This window comes from Mobula hypostoma, chromosome 4 (assembly GCF_963921235.1).
Source record: "Mobula hypostoma chromosome 4, sMobHyp1.1, whole genome shotgun sequence".
Classification (NCBI taxonomy): Eukaryota; Metazoa; Chordata; class Chondrichthyes; order Myliobatiformes; family Myliobatidae; genus Mobula; species Mobula hypostoma.
Window position 1 is genome coordinate 170,087,253 of NC_086100.1, and position 23,213 is coordinate 170,110,465.

A 23,213-nucleotide genomic window follows, 5' to 3' on the forward strand; every position below is an offset into this window, starting at 1 on the left:
TTGCTTCAACAGACTTGGTGGGAATGACGGTTGAACTAAGTGCTCTTTGTCTTTCGAGTTCTATAAATTGTAACGTGTCTTCATGTTAGACAGAGGTCAGTACGAGCCCCCGGGGGAGAGGAGTTCTGTCCCTCTGGTGCTTTGGCTCTGTGCCTCTCGCCGGCTGAGTTCGTACAAATAAACTGATGAAAAAGATAAAGTAAAGAACTGTTTGTGGTGTGGTTATTGGTCCGGCGAATTTAAGTTTACAGGGGAGAAGGTGCTTGGGAAGCTGAAAGGTCTGAAGGAAGATACGCCATCTGGACCAGATGGTCCACAGCCATGGGTTATGAAAGAGGTGGCTGAAGAGATTGTGGAGGCATTAGTAATGATTTCTCAAGAATCAATTGATTCTGGCTTGGTTCCAGAGGACTGGAAAATTGCAAATATCACTCCACTCTTCAAGAAGAGAGAGAGGCAGTAGAAGGGAAACTATAGGCCACAGTCTGACCACAGTGGTTGGGAAGATGTTGGAGTCAATTGTTAAGGATGTGGTTTTGGGGTATAGGAGGCACATGATAAAATAGGCCATAATCAGCATGGTTATCTTAAGGGAAAATCTTGCCTGACAATTCTGTCGGAATTCTTTGAAGAAATATCAAGCAGGATAGACAAAGGAGAACCCGTGGATTCCAGCATCTGCAAATCTTCTTTTGTTTGAGAATCTGTGGATGTTGTGTACTTGTATTTTCAGAAGGCCTTGACAAAGTGCCACACATGAGGCTGCTTAAGTTAAGAGCCCGTGGTATTACAGAAAAGATACTAGCATGGATAAAGCAGTGGCTGATTGGCAGGAGGCAGAGTGGGAATAAAGGGAGCCTTTTCTGGTTGACTGCCAGTGACTAGTAGTGTTCAACAGGGGTCTGTGTTGGGAATGGTAGTTTTTACATTATGTGTCAATGATTTGGCTGATGGAATTTATGGCTTTGCAGGCGATGCAAAGATAGGTGGAGGGGCAGGTTGTTTTGAGGAAGCAGAGAGGCTATAGAATGACGAAGACAGATTCAGAGAATGAACAAAGAAGTCGTGGATGGAATATAGTGTCTGGAGTGTATGGTCATGCACGTTGGTAGAAGAAATAAAAAGAATAGACTATTTTATAAATTGAGAGAAAATTCAAAAATCTGAGTTGCAAGGGGACTCCTCATGCAGGATTTCCCAAATGTTAATTTGCAGGTTGAGTCAGTGGTGAGGAGGGGAAATGCAATGTTAGCATTTGTTTCAAGAGTACTAGAGTATAAAAGCAAGGATGTAATGTTGAGACTTTATAAGGCACCAGTGAGTATTGTGAGCAGTTTTGGGCTCCTTGTTTATTATATTTCATAAACACAAATACAGAATTCATAAGGATACTTATTATAAATCAAAATAAGGTAGCACAAAATGCACTATATATAAATCACACTGATACAATCACGGTATCTCATATTCATGATCAATCAAATAAAATAAATTGAATTATGAAATACAATAGTATGGTTAATTATATTATTTAAAAAAGATCTACACCCACTAACAAGACAAAGATGGTTGGTAAAAAAGAAAGGAAAAAAAAAGAGTAGTTTACCATATAGTGTTTTATAATAATAGCCCAGATCTATATTTTAATAACAATAACAGTTCAAAGATTTTCATTATTGTTAAGAAAGGGTCCCCATAACGTTTGAAAATCTTGATTACTTGCTTGATCTTTTTGTCTCTATCTCTGGAGACAGCTTATCTACTGATGTCTACTATAAGCCTACGGACTCTCACAGCTATCTGGACTATTCCTCTTCTCACCTTGTCTCTTGCAAAATTGCCACCCCTTCTCGCAATTCCTCCGTCTCCGCTGCATCTGCTCTCAGGATGAGGCTTTTCATTCCAGGAAGAAGGGGATGTCCTCCTTTTTTAAAGAAAGGGGCTTCTGTTCCTCCACCATCAACTCTGCTCTCAAATGCATCTCTCCCATTTCACACACATCTGCTCTCACCCCATTCTCCTGCCACCCCACTAGGGATAGAGTTCCCTTGTCCTCACCTACCACCCTACCAGCCTCCGGGTCCAACATATAATTCTCCGTAACTTCCGCCACCTCCAACGGGATCCCACCACCAAGCACATCTTTCCCTCCCCCCCCCACTTTCCGCAGGGATCGCTCCCTACGCGATTCACTTGTCCATTCGTAGCCCCCATCCCTTCCCACCAATCTCCCTCCCGGCACTTATCCTTGTAAGCGGAACAAGTGCTACACATGCCCTTACACTTCATCCCTCACCACCATTCAGGGCCCCAGACAATCCTTCCAGGTGAGGTGACACTTCACCTGTGAGTCGGCTGGTGTGATATACTACATCTGATGTTCCCGGTGCGGTCTTCTATATATTGGCGAGACCTGAAGCAGATTGGAAGACCGTTTCGCTGAACACCTACGCTCTGTCCGCCAGAGAAACCAGGATCTCCCAGTGGCCACACATTTTAATTGCACATCCCATTCCCATTCTGATATGTCCATCCATGGCCTCCTCTACCTTCAGGAGGAAGCCACATTCAGGTTGGAGGAACAACACCTTATATTCTGTCTGGGTAGCCTCCAACCTGATGGCATGAACATTGACTTCTCTAACTTCCATTAATGCCCCTCCTCCCTTTCTTATCCCATCCCTTATTTATTTATTTATTTATTTATTTATTATTTCCCCCCCCCCCTTTCTTTCTTTCTCTTTTTTCTCCCTCTGTCCCTCTCACTATATCTTCCTCTGGTGCTCCCCTCCCCATTTCTTTCCCCTAGGCCTCCTGTCCCATGATCCTCTTCCTTCTCCAGCCTTGTATTCCTTTTGTCAATCAACTTTCCAGCTCTTTGCTCCATCCCTCCCCATCCTGTCTTCTCCTATCATTTCGGATCTCCCCTTCCCCCTCCCACTTTCAAATCTCCTACTCTCTCTTCTTTTAGTCAGTCCTGACGAAGGGTCTTGGCCCGAAACATCGACTGTACCTCTTCCCATAGATGCAACCTGGCCTGCTGTGTTCCACCAGCATTTTGTGTGTGTTGCTATTCATTGCAGTGTTATCTTTAACAAAATCAGAACTATACAGTTTAGAATAAAATTCTCTAAAAGTGTCATTTATTTCAAAATGGTCACTTGTCAAATCACCATTGTTTTTGCGAATTTCTTTAATTTGCCATTTAGCTATAAAGGTCTTCAATTGATTAGCCAATGGTTTACCAGTTTTTTTTTCTCTATGTATATAAAATTGGCTTCTATCTTTTAAAATTGGCTCTCAATTGGATATGTTGCAGTATAAGAAGATCATATTTAGTTTTAATTTCAGTACGTCTTTTGTATAGTTCAGGGTCTGGTGCCAAAGCGTATTTCTGGTCTAATTGTTTTAATTGATTAACTAAGTTTTTACTATGTTCTGTACCAGCAGTTATGGTGGAAATGACAATAAAAAGTGACTTGACTTGACTTGACTTGAAGTCAGTTCTCTCTTTATTAGCTTTTTTCTTAATACTCAGTATAGGAGATTATTTGTCCTCCAATATATGCCTTAAAAGCGTCCCAAATGATAAGACTAGAAGTCTCTTCCAAGGCATTTTCTTCGAAAAAAAAGAGTAATTTGATTCTCCAGAAATTTTAGAAAGTCCTTATCAGATAACAGAGTTAAATTAAAATGCCAGGATCTGTTCATATGAGTGAAACCAGGAAGATTTAAAGATAGAAATACAGGAGAATGGTCAGATAATGCTATTTCTTTATATTCAATTAATTGAACTAATGAAATCATTTGACTATCAATAAAAAATAATCAATCCTGGTATAGGAATGATGGACATGAGAGAAAAATGAATACTCCCTTTCTGCCGGGTGAAACAAACGCCAGACATCAACAATATCAACAATGAAAGGATTGAATAAATAAAGCTGATGTATTAGGTGTGGTTGATTTAGGAGAAGAACAATTTAATATTGGTTCTAGACAACAATTAAAATCTCCTCCCATCGCTAAAGAATGACTTAAATCTGGCAGGAATGAAAAGAAACGCTCAAAAAATCCTGCGTCATCCACATTGGGGGCGTACACATTAGTAAATACAATTAATTTATTATCTAGTTTCCCTGACACTATGACAAATCACCCATTAGGGTCAGAGACAACTTTATGTTGAACAAAAGAAATTGTATTGTCTATAAAATTCGAGACCCCTCGAGATTTTGCTCTGAATGAAGAATGAAATTGTAAATCCCTCCACCGTTTAAAAAGGCGTGCGTTGTCACAACTACGTACATGTGTTTCTTGTAGGAAAATAATGGGGGCCCCTAACTTTTTAATATAAGCAAAAATCTTATTCCATTTCACAGGATGATTTAACCCTTTCACATTAAAACTAAGTAAATTAATATTTCCATTTTAAATACTAATTAACAGAAGAGTTAAAAGATCTGACCATAAGTTATTAGAACCAGAGAACAAACCATAAAATAAGGTACTCAAACAGAAAATTTGAATGGTAGCCCAACCCAGCTTCCAGAGAAAAATGAAACCCCACCTCCCTCCCCCTCTCAAAGCCAAAAAAGCTGGCCACAGAACAGATGATGTGCTAAACCCTAAAGACAACACTCCCAAAGAAAACCTGCTAGCAAAACTCCAATCATTCAAGGATATTATGTTCCTACCAAGAGAAAACAAACAAAATAAACTTAGATCAGAAATCCAAAACATAAGAGGATTCATTTTAACAATTTATATATATATATATATGTTTGTATATAGAAAAACCTCAAAAAAAGAGTAAAGTAATAAAAAAAACAAAGAAAATATCAAAAAGCAAGATATATAAACAGTCAAAACGTAAGTTTATTAAAACCTTATTCTATACAACATTGAAAAGATAATTGCTCTTGTAAGAGATATAACGCAATTAATCTGCTTTCAAAAACTTCTGTGTGTGTTCAACCAATCCCAGCCATTTCTGCACACTGTTTTTCTGAACGGTTTAAGACGTGCGGGGAAGCAAAGGGAGGGCTTAAACCCTTTGTTATAAAGCAGCGACATAACCTCTTTATATTTGGCACATTCAGCCATAACCTCCGGTGTATAATCTTCCACAAATCTGATCATCTTCCCATTGTAATCAATCATTCCTACTCGACGGGTATGACAGATTAAAAGCTCCTTAGTATGAAATCCATAAAAACATAAAATAACCGCCCTAGGTCTTTCCCCGACTTAGGTTTCGGAGCCAGTGACCAGTGGGCGCGGTCCAACTTAGGCACAAACGGCAATAAATCAGGGAATAGCTGCTTCAGAAAGCTTGCATCTTCAATTGATTCTTCAAGACCCAGAATATCTAGATTGTTCCTTCTGCTTCTGCTTTCCAGGTTGGTAATCTACTTTGGTAATCCTTCATTAGATAATGATAATTTTTTGCAGAGCTTACTCATGTCTTCGAAGTCCGCTTCCTGTATTGACAATGTTTCTTTATTCTCCTTAATTCACTTATCGTGTTCGATTAGAGTTTGTTGAATAGTGTCCAGCTTAATGTTAAGCTGTTGAAATTCCTCAGAAAGTTCTGTTCTTTGCTTTTCAGGGAAATCTCCAATTGATTCCAAAGTGGTTGGCGGATCATCTTCTTTTTCTTTTGCAGAGGCTTTAGTTTTTCTCAAAGACATAATAGAGCAATATTGGAATTTATAATAAGGTTTCAAAAAACTGGTAGGAAACAAAAAGATAGATAAGGTAGGAGCAAGTTCAAAAAGATGTTACTCCATCAGCTGCCAGCAGGGCTCTCGGAGAGGGTTCAAAGGAGGTTCCCAAAAATGATTCTGGGATTGAAAAGCTTATATGAGGAGCATTTGATTGCTCTGAGCTTGTTCTCACTGCAATTCAGAAGAAAGGGGGAGAATCTTATTGAAACCTATTGAATGTTGAAAGGCCTCAATAGAGTAGATGTGGAGAGGATGTTTCCTGCTGTGGAGGAGTCTAAGACCAGAGGAGAGCCTCAGAATAGAGGGACATCCATTTTGATCGGAGTTGAGGAAGAATTTTTTTTTAGTTAGAGAGTTGTGAATCTGTGGAATTTGTTGCCACAAGGGGCCATGGAGGCCAAGTCATTGGATATATTTAAGGCAGAGGCTGATGAGTTCTTGATTATGTCAGGGCAAGAAGGGATATGGGTGGGAAGAAGGCAGGAGATTGGGGCTTAGAGGGAGATGGATCAGCCATGATGAAATGGTGGAGCAGACTTGATAGGCCTCATGGCCTAATTCTGCTCCTATATCTTATGGTCCTATGAAGTGACTTCCTTCAGCACTAGAGCAAGCAATAGCATTCTGTTAGCTCCTAAAAACTAGAGGCAGGTAGATATGCGGCCAATTTATAATAATAAATGGGCAGATAAATTAGGGACCTATTGATTTGCCTTGATCATATATAATCTGGTCAGCAAACTTAATCCAGTACAAAAGCCCACTGCATTTTGAACACAACCACATATAACTGGCACTATTTAAAAAGTGTTTGCTCTAAGCACGGTATAGAGTCTAATGGCTGCACAAGTTCACACGTTTGACACTAGTTTGAAACTGTCTTTGGCCATGATCTTCTGTCCCAGTTAAGTAGCATAGAGTCCCAAATAAACTAAGGGAATCTTGGCTGTTTTCTCATTTAGTTGTTCTTTAAGAGTTATCCCAAATAAGTGGCTGCTCGATGTACCAATTAATTGGAATCCGCAGTATTTTAATACAAAACAACGTAAATTTTTGTGGAATCCCTCCAAACAGCTTTCATTTCAATGACTAGTTGTCTATATTCTAGATGGAATGTAAAAGTCCTCTGTTCCATTTAGGGAATAGTAAGTTTTGCCCTGGGTGTAATTTCTCATTTTCCCCAAACAGAGGATGGGCCGACTGGATGGGAAAGTCATTGTACTCTCAGCTGCAGCACAAGGCATTGGACGAGCATGTGCAATCATAAGTCCTCAGTTTTAATTTGTACTATTTTGGAAGTTGTCCTGTTGAACTGGGACTTCAAACCACTGAGTCTGATTTCATTTTTTAAAAATCATCCATTAAATACCACCCAGGGAAGACGTGATGCAAATTAAAAGCTGTTGTTTTCAAAACTCCTTTGCATATACATTTAAATTATTTTTGCTTAGCAGTTAGAATGTAAAGTCAATTACAATTTATGTAAAGCATAGAATGTCTTTTCTATTAACGTTAATGTCTATTAATGTGTATTTTCTTTTACATTTTGAGGCATTCTGTAAGGAAGGTGCCAAGGTCATTGCTACAGATATAAATGAAGAGAAATTAATGGAATTGCAGCAATATTCAGGTGATCAAGCAACTTGTTCTTTGCTGTGTTGTTTTGTATAATCTACAGTTAATAGTCTTAATGGAATTAATTATTGATTTTTTACCCTCCTTAAGGAAACCATGCTGACTTTGGCTTACTCTTTCTGAACCCCAGGGTGTAGTCCATCTGGTCCAGGTCACTCATCTGCCTTTGTACCTTTTAGCTTCCCAAGTAACTTCTCCCTTGTATTAGCAACTACACTCACTTTTGTCTCCTGATATTTTGAATTTCTGCCATACTGCTGGTGTCTTCCACAGAGAAGATGGATGCAAAATACTTATTGTTTGTCTGCCATTTTTTTTGTCTCCTATTACTACCTCTCCAGTGTCATTTTCCAGTGGTCTGGTGTCCACTCTTGCCTTTCTTTTACTCTTTATAGATCTGGAAAAAATGAGGAAATTGAGAGATATTGGGATAGTGCAGAGAAAATATATTAAGATTTTTTAAGAACTTGATGAATGGTGAAACATGCTTGCAAGGCCAAACAGTGTGCTTATGTTCCCATCCTAATGTTTATGTGATATAATGTGAGATAATTAAGTAACCAAATATTGCTCCGTTCCTAAACAGTTTTCAAAAATGCAACTGAGATGTTTCTGTATGCTCATATTTTCAATCTGGGCAAAAGTTAATTCAATTATATTTCAGAGAGACCTCTCATGAAAGAAACACTGGAAGTTAATGTGCAGGCATAGCACTGAATTGGTAAGACAAGTGGTCTGATGGTCTTCATTGTACCAAGGATGGTGTAGGAAAGTAGAGACGTTTTGCTACATCTTTTAAGGTTACACTTAGAAGATGTATATCATCTCAGGTTCCTTTCTTGTTAGAGGCAGCCAAGAGATGGCTTACTAGATTAATTTAAAGTATGAACAGGCAGTCTTTTAAGGGTAGATTAAGCTGTTTTAGTTTATGTTCTTTGGGACTTCACAAGGACAAGAAATGATCTAATTGAACTTTGTAAGATCCTAGGAAGATAAAACTATAAGATATATGAACAAAATTAGGGTATTTGACCCCTTGAGTCTCCTCCACCATTCAATCATGGCTGATTATTTTTCAATCCCATTCTCCACCTTCTCCCCATAACCCTTAACTCTCTTTATTAGATTATGAAGACACGTAAGTCCTCTTTTATTGTCATTTAGTAATGCATGCATTAAGAAATGACACAATATTTCAAGAAGCTTTCAATGTCTACCTTAAATACACCCAATGACTTGGGATCTGCAGCCTTCTGTTGCAATGAATTCTGCAGATTAACCACCCACTAGTTGAAGAGGTCTCTCCTTGTCTTAGTTTTAAAGGTTCTTCCCTTTATTCTGAGGCTTTGCCCTTGGATCATAGACTAATGGAAACTTCCTCTCCATGTTCAGTCTATACTGAAATTAGCAGGAAACTCGTTCCAAGTGGATGCTCTGGTCTCAGGTTTCTAGGCTAGCCGTAGGCACATGTTCTGGGAGTGGCGTTAATGGAGAGATCTGAATACAAGCGTGACGAGTATGCCCATGGAGTTGTGTACATTTTCCCTGTTACATTGGGATTCCCTACAAGTTCTGCTTTCTGCTCTCATCCCAATGATAGGTTGGTAGCTTAATTGACCACTACAAGTCATTCCTCATATAGGAATTGAAATGGGAATTGGTTTATTATTGTCATGCCTACAGTGGTACAGTGAAGAGCTTGTTTTGCATAGTGTTCATACAGATCAATTCATTACACAGTTTATTGAGGTGGTACAAAGTAAAAAAAAAAAATTTTTAAATATTCATTTACGGCAAGTGGTCATTGCCAGCTAAGCCAGCATTTATTGCCCATCCCTAGCAGTCCTTGAGAAGGTGGTGATGAACTGCCTCCTTGAACCGCTGCAGTCCCTGAGGTGTAGGTACACCCACAGTGTTGTTAGGGAGGGAATTCTGTGATTTTGACCCAGCAACAATGAAGGAACGGTGATATGTTTCCAGATCAGGGTGGCGAGTGACTTGGAGGGGGATTTCTAAGTGGTGGTGTTCCCAGGTATCTGCTGTACTCGTCCTTCTAGATGGTACTGGTCGTGGGTCTGGAAGGGGCTGCCTTAGGAACTTTGGTGCATTGTTGCAGTGCATCTTGTAGATAGTACACACTGCTGCAACTGTTCATTGATGGTGGAGGGATTGGATTCTTGTGCAAGGGGTACAAGTCAAGTGGGCTGCCTTGTACTGGATGATCTCAAGCTTCTTGAGTGTTGATAGAGCTGCACTCATCCAGGCGAGTGGCAAGTATTCCCTTACCCTCCTGATCTGAACCTTGTAGATGGCAGACAGGCTTTGGGGAGTCAGAAGGTGAGTTACATGCTGCAGGATTCCTAGCCTTTGACGTGCTCTGGTAGCCACAGTGTTTATATGGCTAGTCCAGTTCAGTTTCCTATCAATGGTAAGCCCCCAGGATGTTGATAGTAGGGGATTCAGTGATAGTGATGCCACTGAATGTCAAGGGATGATGGTTAGAGCCTCTCTTGTTGGAGATGGTCATTGCCTGGCTCGAATGATACTTGCCTCTTGTCAGCCCTAGCCTGGATATTGTCCAGGTCCTGCTGCATTTAGAACTGCTTCACTATCTGAGGAGTGACAGATGGTGTAGAACACTGTGCGTCATCTGCTAACATCCCTACTTCTGACTTTATGATGGAAGAAAGGTCATTGATGAAGCAGCTGGAGATGTTTGGTCTTAGGACACCACCCTGAGGAACTCCTGCAGTGATGTCCCAAGGATGAGATGATTGACCTCCAACCACCACAATCATCATCCTTTGTGTCAGGTATGACTCCAACCAGCAGAGGTTTTTCACCCTAATTCCCATTAATTCCACTTTAGCTAGGGCACCTTGATGCCATACTTGGTCAAATGCTGCCTTGATGTTGAGGGCTATCACTCTCACCTCACCTCTGGTATTTAGCTCTTTGTTCCATGTTTGGACCAAGGAGGTGATGAGGTCAGGAGCTGAGTGGCCTTGGCAGAACCCAAAGTGGGCATCCGCAAGCAAGTTTTTGTCAAGTAGGTGCTGCATGCAGAATGCAGAATGAAGTTTTACAGTTACAGACAATAAGTGACAAGATCATAACAACATACATTGGGAGAGCAAGAGCTCATCTTATAGTACTAGGAACCATTCCATAGTCTTATGACAGAGGGGTAGCCTGGTGGTACATGCTTTCCGGCTTTGTACCTTCTGTTCAATAGAAGAGGGGAAAGATAAAGTGTCCAGGGTGGGTGGGTCTTTGATTATGCTGGCTGCATAATTATATGCTGGCAGCGAGAATTATAGACAGTCCATGGATTGTAGATTCTGTAATGTGCTAAGCTGTGTCCACATTTCTTTATACTTTCTTTTGGACGTATGCAGAGATTTGCCATTATCAAGCCAGTATGCATGTGGATAGGATGCTTTCTGTAGTTTATCGATAAAAATTAGTAAGGGTTGACTGGACTTGTCAGATTTCTTTAGTCTCTGAAGAAGTACAGTCATTGTTGTGCTTTCTTGGCTGTGACATCAGTGTTGTTGGATCAGGACAGGCTGTGATGTTCACTCCTAGGAACTTGAAGCTCTCAAGCCTCTTGACCACAACACCATTGATGAAGACTGGAACATGTGCACCGCTCCCTTTCTGAAGTCATTGACCATCTCTTTAGTTTTGTTGACATTGAGGGAAATCTTATTGTCATGACACCAGGTAACTAAGCTCCCTATCTCCTGTACTCCGACTCATCACTGTTTGGGTTACGGCCCATTTTTTATGGATGGATTTAGCCCAGAATCTGGCCACAAAATCATGAGTGTACAGGGAGTAGAGTACCAAAATAGAAGTTAAAAAACTTTGGAAGTCTAAATTAATGATGAAAAAGAATCAAAGGAATGTTGAGCATCAGAGAGAGGGTATGTGACAGGGAGGCAAGTGATGGAATGGGATTAATAACTCTACGACCCAACATGGACTTGATGGATGAATATGTTGTAAGAAAATATAAGAATGTATTTCTCAAATAAAGTCCTGCAAGATCCTGTTCTTGAAGTTTGCCTTGGGCCTTATTGTGACAATGCAGGAGGCCACAGGTAGAGAGGTCAGAGTGAGATGGAGAATTAAAGTGACTGACAACAGGAAGCTCAGAGTGCTCCTGTGAACTGAATGCAGATATTCTGCAAAACAGTACCATCTTTTGGTTTGGTTTCTCTGTTGTAGGGGAGACCAAATTGTGAACACCAAATGCAATACATTAGATTGGAAGAAGAGTGAGTGAACCATTGTTTCACCTGGAAAGTCAGTTTGGGTCCCTGAATGGTGGGAAGAAAAAACTTGAAAGGTTAAGAGTTGCATCAGCTGCAGTTGCAGGGGGAAGTGCTGCAAGAAGGGGGTGGTTTGTGGTTACGGAAAAGTGGACCAGAGAGAATGATCCTTGCAAAATGATGAAAGAAGATGTGTGTGATAGTGGAATCATTTTGATGGTGACAGAAATTGTGGAGAATGAACTATTGAATGCAGGGGTTAGTGGGATGGAAGGGAGCTTCATTCATATTTTGTCTCAGAGGAGAGGGAGTGAAGCCTAAAAATTAAATATATCACAGTGCAAAATCATTCCCCTTTCCTTCCATCAAATCTTCTAGTTGCAATCCTCAGTCTCTTTCCCCTTGTTCCCACTCTGAAGCAGTTTTACTGTATATCACTACGAACTCCAAGTTCTCCCCACTTGTCTACTTGTCTGCTGCTCCCAGCCAGCTCTTTATTGGATTAGGAAGCTCTGAAGTAACTGCTGGGTTCCACAACTTTCTTCAATCTTATGTCTTCCACCCATCTTCTCCCATTCTGACAACTGATCTCCATGACAATCTTGAGGCCAGTCCCTTTCTCATCTGGCAGGGCTCTAACTCCCTGCCTCCAATTCCCCTAGATATTTCTCTTTCATTGAGCCTCTATTTCTGACCTCCCATTCTTGCCAAAGTGTTCCCTAACTAGTCTGCCCTATTTCCAGTTATTGGAGTAATCTCCCATCTCCTGGACTACTTAAATATGAGCCAATCCAAATTCTGAAGCCAATGTCTCAGTGTGCTCTGTGCATCCTGCTCTTTTGTTCCTAATAAAGCAAAGCCGCAGTTTTTAAAAAAAGTGCTTATCCCTGTTTTCATTTTCCTGCATAATCTTTTTCTCTGTCTTTGCAGCCATCTCTAACTCTACAATCTTTGACCAGGTTTTTGATCACTTGATCTAACGTCTGTTTCCGCTGGTTAGGGCCAGATTTTTCTCTTTAAGGTATTTCATCATATTAGACATGCTATAAGTTATTGTTGTTGCCATCCAAAGCAAGCGCAGATCTCTGTAATGGTAAGGATAGGTGTTGCCACTGCAGTAGTTGGGAAGTCAGCAGTGGTTAGTCCCGGAGAGTATGGAAATGTTTGAACCCTGTCCCAGAAGGAGCAATCCCTGTGGAAAGCGGAGAGTGGAGGGGGAGGTAAAGATGTGTTTGCTGATAGGATCTGATTGAAGATGGTGGAAGTTGCGAAGAATAATGTGTTGGATGCGGAGGCTTATTGTGTCATAGGTGAGAACAAGAGGAACTATATCCCTGTTAAGACAGTGGGAAGATGGGGTGAGCATAAACCTGCAATTTCTGCCATCTTCCCTCTGTGATTCCCTTATCTATTTGTCCCTCCCCACTAATTTTCATCCTGGCATATATCCCTGCAAGCGACACTTGCCCATTTACCTCCTCCCTTACCTCCATTCAGGGCCTCAACAGGTGAGGCAATATTTCACCTGCAAATCTGTTGGGGTTGTCTATTGTATCTGCCTGCTCTATGTTGGCGTGACCTGAAAAAATTGGGGAACTGCTTTGTCGAGCATCTTCATTCCATCTGCCAAAAGTGGAATCTCATGGTGCACAACCATTTTAATACCTATCCCCATGCCCGTTTCAACATGACAGACCATGGCCTCCTTTTTTGCAACGATGAATTCTCTCTCAGGGTGGAGGAACAACACCTCGTATTCCATCTAGGTAGCCTCCATCCTGATAGCATGAACATCAATTTCTCCTTCTGTTAAAAAAACATTCCCTTCTCTGTTCTTTTCCCCACTCTTGCCTCTTACATCTTCTCATCACCTCCCTAAGTGCCCCTCCTTCCCTTTCTCCCATGGTCCGCTCTCCTCTCCTAACGGATTCCTTCTTCTCCAGCCCTTTCCTACCCACCTGGCTTCACCTGCCACCTTCTAGCTGATCCTCCTTCCTCTCCCTCCGCCTTTTTATTCTGGCATCTTCCTCCTTCCTTTCCAGTTCCGAAGAAGGGTCTTGGCCTGAAATGTCGACTGCTTGTTCATCTTTTAAGTCTCTGATGTTGATTTGCACATATTCAGAATGAAGTGCACTCATTTCACCATATACTTATTCAAAACAAGAGGGTTTTAAGGGAATACCTACGTTCTTGTAAATCTCTTCGGCACTCCTACCAGTTTAATAGCATCTTTCTTATAACAGCTTGATCAACACTGAGGTCTCATCTGTATCGTGTACAATTACACCTCCACCTCCAAACTTGTATACTTAATGTCCTGACTAATGAAGGCCGGGGTGCCAAAAGCCTTCTTCACCACTCTCTCTACCTGCAACAACACTCGCAGGAAACATGTACTTGTACTACTGGGTCCCTCTGTTTGCAACACTTCCTCAGATCCTACTGTACTCTGTGGAAGTGCTACCCTCATTTGTCTTCCCGAAATGAAACACTTCACACTTTTCCCAAATTAAACTTCACTTGCCATTCTTTGGTGCATTTTCCTATCGGATCAAGATCCTTCTGTAATTCTAAAACCATCTTACTGTCAATGATATCACCTATTATAGTGTGATTTGTAAATTGATGAACAATATCTAGTTAATTCTCATCGAAGTCATTGATATTGATGACAAATAGCAATGGGCCTAGCACCAAGCCTTGGGGAACACCATTAGTTACGGGACTCCACTGCAAAGGACAGGCTTCCACCATCATCTTTCCTACAGTCAAGCCGATTCTCAATCTAAATAACTAGCTTTCCCTGGATCGCAAGAGATCTAGCTTTCCATGGACCCCTACCATGTGGAACTTTATCAAAGTACATACAGAACATGTATACTGCCCTGCTCTTTGACTTTCTTGGTTACTTCTTCAAAGAACTCAATCAAATTTGCAAGACGCTTCATGTACAAAACTGTGCTGACTTTCTATTCAACCCCTTTCTTTCCAAATGTATGTATAATTTATCCCCCAGAAACTCCTCGAGTAACTTTCTACCTTAGTTGTTAACCTTATTGCTCTATAGTTCCCAGGGCAGCTCACACAGAATTCTGGAGGAACTCAGCAAGACAAGCAGGATCTATGGAAAGGAATAGTCAGTCGGTATTTTGGGCCGAGACCCTTCATCAGGACTCGGGAGGTTTTCTTTGCAACCCTTCCTAAATAAAGGCATGACATTAGCCACCCTCCATTCTTCCAGCTTCACCTGGAATAAAAATGATGCAGATACCTCAGCCAGGTCTCCCACAATTCCTTTCGTAGCTCCTCCCAGTATTCTTGGATATACCCGATCGGGCCCTAGAGATAGGCATGCCTACCTTCATTCCTTTTCAGACATCCACATCCACTACCTTTTCGCTGTAATGTGGACTTTCCCCAGGACCTCCCCATTAGCTATCTAAAGGTACAATGTCTTCATTTCCTTTTTCACACTTCGTAAGACAATGGTCAGACCTCATTTGGAGTATTTTGAGCTGTTTTGGGCCCCATATCTAAGAGTAGGTGCACGCAGTTGGAGAGGGTGCAGACAAGGTTTGCGAGAATGATCCTGGAAATGAAAAGGTGAGGAGTGTTTGCTGGCTCTGTGCCTGTATTCACTGAAGTTTAAAAGAATTGGGCGGGGGGGAGAGGGTGGAATCTCATTTAACCTACTAAATATTGGAAGGCAGAGATAGAATGTACGTGCAGAGTATGTTTCCTGTAGTACAAGAGATATTATCTTTTATTTCCTTAGTTATCCAAGGCTGGCTCTCCCTACACTTACTGTCCTTACTTTTGACTGGAATATGCTTTTGTTGAGCACTGTGAAAAATCTCTGAAAGTATTCCACTGTTCCTCAACTGTCCTACCAAATAGCCTGTGCTCCCAATCCACATTAGCCAGCTCCTCCCTCATCCTGTTGTAGTCTCCCTTGTTCAAGCATAATATACTAGTTTTAGATCTAACTATTTCATCCTGCATCTGTATGCGAAATTCAATCATACTATGATCACTCTTTCGAAGAGGATCCCTGACTACAAGATCGTTAATCTTACCTGTCTCATTGCACAGGACTAGATCTAAGATAGCATTTTCCCTTGTAGATTCACTAACATGCTGCTCAAGAAAGCCATCATGGATGCATTCCATGAAGTCCTCCTCAAGACTTCCTTAACCAACCTGATTCACCCAATCTATGAGGAAGGTTCTTGATTAGTAATGATGTTTAAGTTTGCAGGAAGAAATCAGGAGAATGAGGTTGAGAAGGAAAATAAATCAGCTATGATCAAATGGTAGACCAGACTCTATGGGCCAAATGGCCCAATTTTGTTCCTATGTCTTGTTTAATTTATATAGTATACCAGGTTTGCATGATTCTGTCTGAAGAGCTCATTTATAAGTGCCTTGAAATACAATTGAGATCTCAAAACTATGAACAGTGTTGATCTAAATCTGGGGTCTGCATTGCCCAATCTCCTTGTGCAGTGCCTTAATAAGGCTGAAGAGACCATGTAGTCCTGGCTTTATGATTGCTGTGGATTTATATGGCAATTTACATTACTACTTTATAAAAACAAGATGCTGGAAATCTTCAACCACACACACACATGTTGGAGGAACTAAGCAAGTCAGGCAGCATCTCTGGAGGGGAATAAACAGTCAACATTTCATCAAGACTATTTTAACAAGTTGCTCTGCTGCAGCAAATGATTAAATGCTTCTTCAGCTGTCAGTACCTATACTAACTCTACAGGGCGATGTAGTTTTAAGTAATGAAGGTGAAGAAGCTATAATTCAGTTCGGCTGTGGTAGTGGAACAGAGTGCTGAGCAAGAGGACTCAGAATCATCCTTTTTCATGTTGGCTTGTGCGCTGTCTCTCACACTCTCTCTCTCTCTCTCACACACACACACACACACACACACACACACACACGTATTTGTTCTCTTCTCACCTTCCTTTTTGTCTCTGTCCTAATTCTGTTCTCATTTCCCCCTGCTTTCTTCCTCTCTGCTGAGAAGTCTGTGTACTAGATCACCTTGGTAACATCAGCTTGGGTTCATTTTATGCAAGGTTTGTGGTGCCTAGCCGTGGTTGGGCTTCAGTAGCACTGAGTATGGCAGGAAAAGTTAACATGCCTTAGATGTTTTATTCATTGTGCACACTGGATGAATTCCTCTGTTGATAACTATTAGGAATAATTACACAGTTTTATTGTACTGTAGTACTATAAGGTACATTGGTGGTAGTCTAATTTGTTCTACATTTCAATACATAATTTGTTACTTTGTTTGAGTTTTTAAAATACCTTTTTAACCATTTCCATGGAACTTCGGTTAATCGGGGTGGCTGCTTAGTTGGGTCAAAATTTACTGGTTCCAATGTGACCCGATTAAATGGAATCCACTGTACTGGTAAATGCTGACATGTTGCTGTCTTTTGATGAGATTGGATATAGAGGTTACCAATATCAGTAGCTACATTCTCCCTAGTGGAAGTAACTGTTGATAAAAAATATTGTGAATTCCTCACCTTTTGTGGCATTAAGTTGGGGCAGGGTTCAACAGTTGGTTTATAGTTGGGAACAATATTCCTGAATCACCACTATTCTCTGTAATAATCTTGGGAAAATGGGCTGTTCGTGCAGAGTGTATAACAACATTAAAGGAGACTAGTTTTTCCTTGAAAATATTACAGTGAATCTCTAGCTCATTTTTCCTCCATTTTCTCTCAGCTACTGTGCATCATCTCTTGCACAGCTTTTCTCTTTGGAGCAAAAAAGGATGAGTGACGGCTTGATAGAGGTGTTCAATATGATAAGAGGCATGGCTAGCTAGGGTCTTGTCTCGGGGTAGAAATGGCTAATATGAGGGGGCATAATTTCAAGGTGATTGGAGGATTATATAAGAGGGATGTCGGAGGCAAGTGTTTTTTTATTTACACAGAGTAGTGGGTGTGTGGAACGTCCTGCCAAGGGTAGTGGTAGAGACAGCGGCAGATACATTAGGGGGGCATTTAAGGATAGGCAGAAGGATGATAGAACATGAGAGGGCTATGTAGTAGGGAAGGGTTACTATGATCTCAGAATGGACCAAAAGGTCGGCACAAGTGTGTGGGCTGTAGCGGCCTGTGCTGTGACCTATGTGTGCATTAATCTGCATTTCTGTCAAATGTTTCTGTGTTCCAATAGGTATTCAAACCAAAGTTCTGGATGTGACTCAGAAAGAACAAATTGAAAAGCTGGCCAGAGAGACTGACAGAATTGATGTTCTGTTCAACTGTGCAGGGTAATAAAGATAAAATCTTCAAATATTTTTGCAATGAACCTTCTTTTGACGAAATTGGATGTTTGAGTTCAGTTTATCCTTATTCTCTTGCATAGCATTGAAGTACTATTGAACCCATTTCAGTGAAAATGAGCTTGTACAGTAAATACTTAGTGTTGTTTGATACAAATGTTCAAACTTTGTTAATGGAATTTTTAAAATGAAAATCAGTGTTTGTATTAAAGATGAGTGATGGCATCTGTCAAGCATTGAAGGTGTACTTGTGTTTTCACTAAGTTTGTACCTGCCTTGAAGAATGAGTGCCTTAATTCATCTGAATAATGATTACAAATATTCAAGATACTTGAAATGTATCATCATACTGGAGGTACTAAGTTAAGGGTGAAAGGTGAAATATTTAAGGGGAATCTGAGGTCACCCTGCTGAGACGGTGGAACAAGCTGCCAGCCAAAGTGGTTTGATTGCAACCTTTGTAAGAGGTTTGGATAAATACTGTACATGGATGAGAGGGGTATGGAGGGCTGTTGTCCAGGTGCTAGGCAGAATTACAATTCAGCATGGACTAGATGGGCAAAAGGACCATTTTGTTTCATAGTGACTAGAATATAAAAGCAAGGGTGTAATGTTGAGGCTTTATAAGGCACTGGCGAGGTCTCACAGAGTATTGTGAGCCGCTTTAGGCTCCTCATCTAAGAAATTACGTGGTGACCTTGGAGAAGGTTCATGGGAGATTCTGGGATTAAAAGGCTTATCATACAAGGAGCGCTTGATGGCTCTGGGCCTGTGCTCACTGGAATTCAGAAGAATGGGGGTGGGGGGGGGAAGAAATCTCATTGAAACTGATCAAAGGGCCTCTAAAGTTGGATGTGGAGAGGATGTTTCCTATGATGGGGGAACCTGAGACCAGGGGACACATCCTTAAAATAGAGGGACATCCATTTAGAGAGGAGATAAAGAAAAAATTCTTTAGCCTGAGGGAATTGGGAATCTGTGGAATTCTTTGGCACAGGTAGCTTTGGAGGCCAACTTATTGGGTATATTTGAGGCAGAGATTGATAGATTCTTGATTAGTCAGGACATGAAGGGATATGGGGAGAAGGCAGGAGATTGGGGCTGAGAGGGAAATGGATCAGCCAAGATGAAATGGCAGAGCAGACTCGATGGGCCAAATAGCCCAAATTTGCTCCTATGTAGACAATAGGTGCAGGAGTAGGCCATTCAGCCCTTCGAGCCAGCACTGCCTTTCACTGTGATCATGGCTGATCATCCACGATCAGTACCCTTTTCCTGCCTTCTCCCCATATTCCTCGATTCCGCTATCTTTAAGAGCTCTATCTAACTCTTTCTTGAAAGAATCCAGAGAACTGGCCTCCACTGCCTTCTGAGGCAGAGCGTTCCACGGGGTTGAAGGAAACAAGGTGGCAGATATTCTTACCAAACAATCACTTAAAATTAAGGATACAAATGTAGTGGTGCCTTTGCATAAGGGGGGACTGAAAGCCATAATTAAAAAGTCTATTTAATCACTGTGGCAACAAAATTGGGATAAGGAAAGGAAAGGATGGCATTCATATAAAATTCAGAGGATGCAGGGAAATCAAATGGGAGATGGGTATAAAAGGAGAGAAGTTATACTTACACATTTACGTACATATATTATGGTCTAAAGGGCCTTTATCTGTGCTGTGGTATTCTATGACTCTATACCCTTGTCCTTGAGTAAGCTTAAAATTCAGATTAGCTTATTGTCATGTACACCAGGATGCAATGAAATTCCTTACTCTGTGAACCTCACAGAGTATATATGGTAATAAATAAACAAATACGTACAGTGATTAGTGCAAAACAGCAGAATGGTGCAAAGCCTGTTGTGCAGGGTAAAAGAAATGCTCAAGTAACAATAGTGGCATAACTGCGAGAGGTAGAATTAAGAGAATGAGAATGTGGTAGCAACACAGAGAAGAGGGTGTGAAAGAATTGATTCATTCAAAAGTGTGATTGTGTGAGAGAGATTTGGTTCTTGAGTCTGAGTATCCACCACTGATTTAAGATACGGTTTTCCGTATATTAACGCATTTTTCGGAAACATGGATGGAAGTTTTTTTTCCTCCAGTCCTGCTGAAGGGTCTCGGCCCGATATGTCACCTGTACTCTTCTTCCATAGATGCTGCCTGCTTGCTGAGTTCCTCTAGCATTTTGTGTGTGTGGCTTGGAAGAATAAAGTATCTGTGTTTGATGAGTAAATGATTTATTGTCTAGTTTTGTCCATCATGGATCAGTTCTGGATTGTGAAGACAAAGACTGGGATTTTACCATGAACCTTAATGTCCGCAGCATGTACCTGATGATCAAAGTCTTTTTACCCAAAGTAAGCCCGCAAAGTTCAGAAGCTCTCACTTCCTGCTCTGGCAATTTATGGAAATATGATTCAGCTGTTTGCATAAACAATTGTGTAAAGATTATACAAGCATGTATTATGTAGGGATTTGCATCTTCGTGACAATAAAGTGCTATTCAAATAGAGTACACAAACAGTGTGAATTCAGTTAATGAATGGTTGGACTCAGAATCATTTTGAGACATCTGTTTTTTAGCCTATGTGTTGAGAAGCATTCAGCGTTGAGCTGTTTCTCTGTGACCACATAAATTAATTTTCTTTAAGACCCTCACCACCTCTGAAAGTCCAACCCTAAGTCCAGCATCATGAAAGGTGGAAATGGATATGGCTGGCCAACAGGGCTCTAATGAAGCTGTATAGGCCAATTCCCTGTACAGTGAATGCAATGGATTATAGAAACATTGACAAACTCTACAATACCATCGACTTTGTGGGATGTTGGAGAAAGGAGGTCATTTTTAGGCTGTGCTCTACTAAGTGCTAAGGGCCCCAAAAGGAAAACGACCTCACCAAATCCCTGTTGACCAGTAAACCACTTTGAAAAAAATTAATGAGAAGCTCAACACCACTGACTGTGTGGTTTTAAATGGAATAAAGATAATATCGATAATGCAATCTATGCTGAAGCAACACCTTGGAGTTTCACAACCTATATGCTTGAAAAAAACAATCCAGCAGTTCTCCAGTTCTGTTTTTAGTTTGCATCTAGATAGACCATGGTGAGGGAGACCCCAGAGAGTGACACAAGCACTGATACTTGTGTGGACAAGTACAGCTTCAACAGCACCATATAGGACACAGCAGCCCACTTGCCAGGCCCACCATCCCAAACATTCACTCACCCCACCACTGATGCACAGTGCCATCTACAGAATGCACTGCAGCAACTCACTGAGACTCCTTAGACAAAATCCTCCAAATACACAAACTCTAACTTGTAAATATATGGCTGTCCTTCACTGTTGTAAGGACAAATTCCTGTAATTCTGTCCCTAACAGCATTGTAGGTACACTCACACCTCAAAGATTTTGCAGTGATTCAAGAAGGCAGCTCACCACCACTTTCTCAAGGGCAACTAGGTTACAGCAGTTAAACACTGGTTTAGCCTGTGAAGTCCACATCCCTTGGTAGCTTTGAAAGGCCAGAGAGAGAACTAAAATGGAACTTTCTTTACAGACAATTGAAATCTGCCAAACATGAGCTGCACCCATCAAAATTGCTGGTGAACGCAGCAGGCCAGGCAGCATCTCTAGGAAGAGGTACAGTCGACGTTTCGGGCCGAGGCCCTTCGTCAGGAGCTGTTTTGTTTCAGGAAATTTTGTTCTGACCTCTGCAATTTCATTGCCATCTTTGACTCCAGGGTGGCCTCATTTGTGCCATCAACTTATTGCACTTAACAATACCCGATTTGAATCTTGCCTCTGCCTATTTGGTCCTGAAACTCACCTCTTCCTGTATACCCTTGCAGATAATAACAAAGCCTTGTTTTCAAAATAATTAACAAATGAAGTAATACTTGATTTAAAACTCTCAATTTACTTGGAAAGCAAAAAAACTGCAGATGCTGCAGACCAGGTATAGATACTGGAAACATTTGACATGTCAGGAGAGTGAAACAGGGTCAATATCTTGGCTTGAACTAAAAATGTTAGACAACAAACATGTTTTAAGTTGCAGAGAATGATGGAGAGAAAGAAAAGGGAATGTCTGTGACTAGCGAACAAGAGAGACTGAATGAAATAAATAGTGGAGGCATTGGCTGAGAGAACAGTGAAGATTTGTTGATCACAGCTGCTGTGGCTGGAGGAGATGTAAATAGAATCAGATGAATAAAACAGAGGATAAAAAGGAAAGTGTGAGATAAAAGACACTATAATTGCTGGAAATACTCAGCAAGTCAGCCAGCATCTGCAGAGAGAGGAAAATGGAGATTGATGACCTTTCTTCAGAACTTTCTAGTTCTGATACAAATTGGAAAGGCTGGTTAACTGAAAGGTTCTCGTTGGAAGATGAGATACAAGAGACCAATGGAGAAGAGGACAGAATGGGACAGAGAATTCAAGAAACAGGCAACTAGAAGCTCAGGATGACATGTGCAGACTGTACACAGTTGTCCTGCAAAGTGCTGACCCACTCTTTCTTTGGTTTCTCCAAAGCAGAGGAGAGCACTGCATGCTGTACATTAAACTGGAAGTGAATTATTGCTTCTACTGGAGAGATTGTTTGGATGTCTGGGTAGTAGGAAGGGAAGAAGTGTAAAAGGCAAGAATTGCTTTTCCAGGAGTACATGGAAGTTTCGGTTTAAGATAGCGCTACTGAAGATGTGCAGCAGCTTCCAGTTAAATCATAACGCAGGAGATTTGACTAAAAGTGTTACTTATAACATCTTTTCCGGAGAAAATTGTGGTGAACTATCGCCTCGGACAGGAGGCAGGTGGAGGTGAGGCTGTTTCGGGGGATGAGCCGTGCTAGGGCGTTGTGGGGTGCAACATGTTTGAGCTGGAGTAGCAGACGGAGTTCATATTGCTGTCAGAGATGCAGTGAGCACTTTGGAGAGGAGTCAATGGACAAGAGCATTGATGCCCGTCCACCTAATCCAGGTTTGAGGTTGTATCGCGCAAAGTGCCGAGCCGATTTAGTGAGATGGAGAACGGCTTCTGGCTGGGCAGCCCAAGTGTATTGGGGCGCCAGAATCCAGGTCCTGGACTTGGACTTGAGGACCTGAGTAATAAGGAAAGTTTAAATAGGTTAGGACTTTAGTCCCTGGAGCAGAGGAGAATAAGGGGAGGCATGATAAAGGTGTACAACGTTATAAGGGTTATAGATAGGGAATGCATAAGGTCTCAGGTTTGGTGAGATGAGAACT

General features: G+C 41.2%; 1 protein-coding gene across 1 annotated transcript in view; it reads left to right on the forward strand.

Moving 5' to 3' along the window:
• Positions 1–6,920: 6,920 nt before the first annotated feature.
• The window catches only part of bdh2 (3-hydroxybutyrate dehydrogenase, type 2), a 94,888-nt gene continuing 78,595 nt past the window's right edge, over positions 6,921–23,213 (forward strand). Inside the window, 4 exon segments of the mRNA XM_063046973.1 lie at positions 6,921–7,013; positions 7,281–7,359; positions 17,852–17,948; positions 20,208–20,316. Coding sequence (XP_062903043.1) covers positions 6,921–7,013; positions 7,281–7,359; positions 17,852–17,948; positions 20,208–20,316 — 378 coding nt within the window.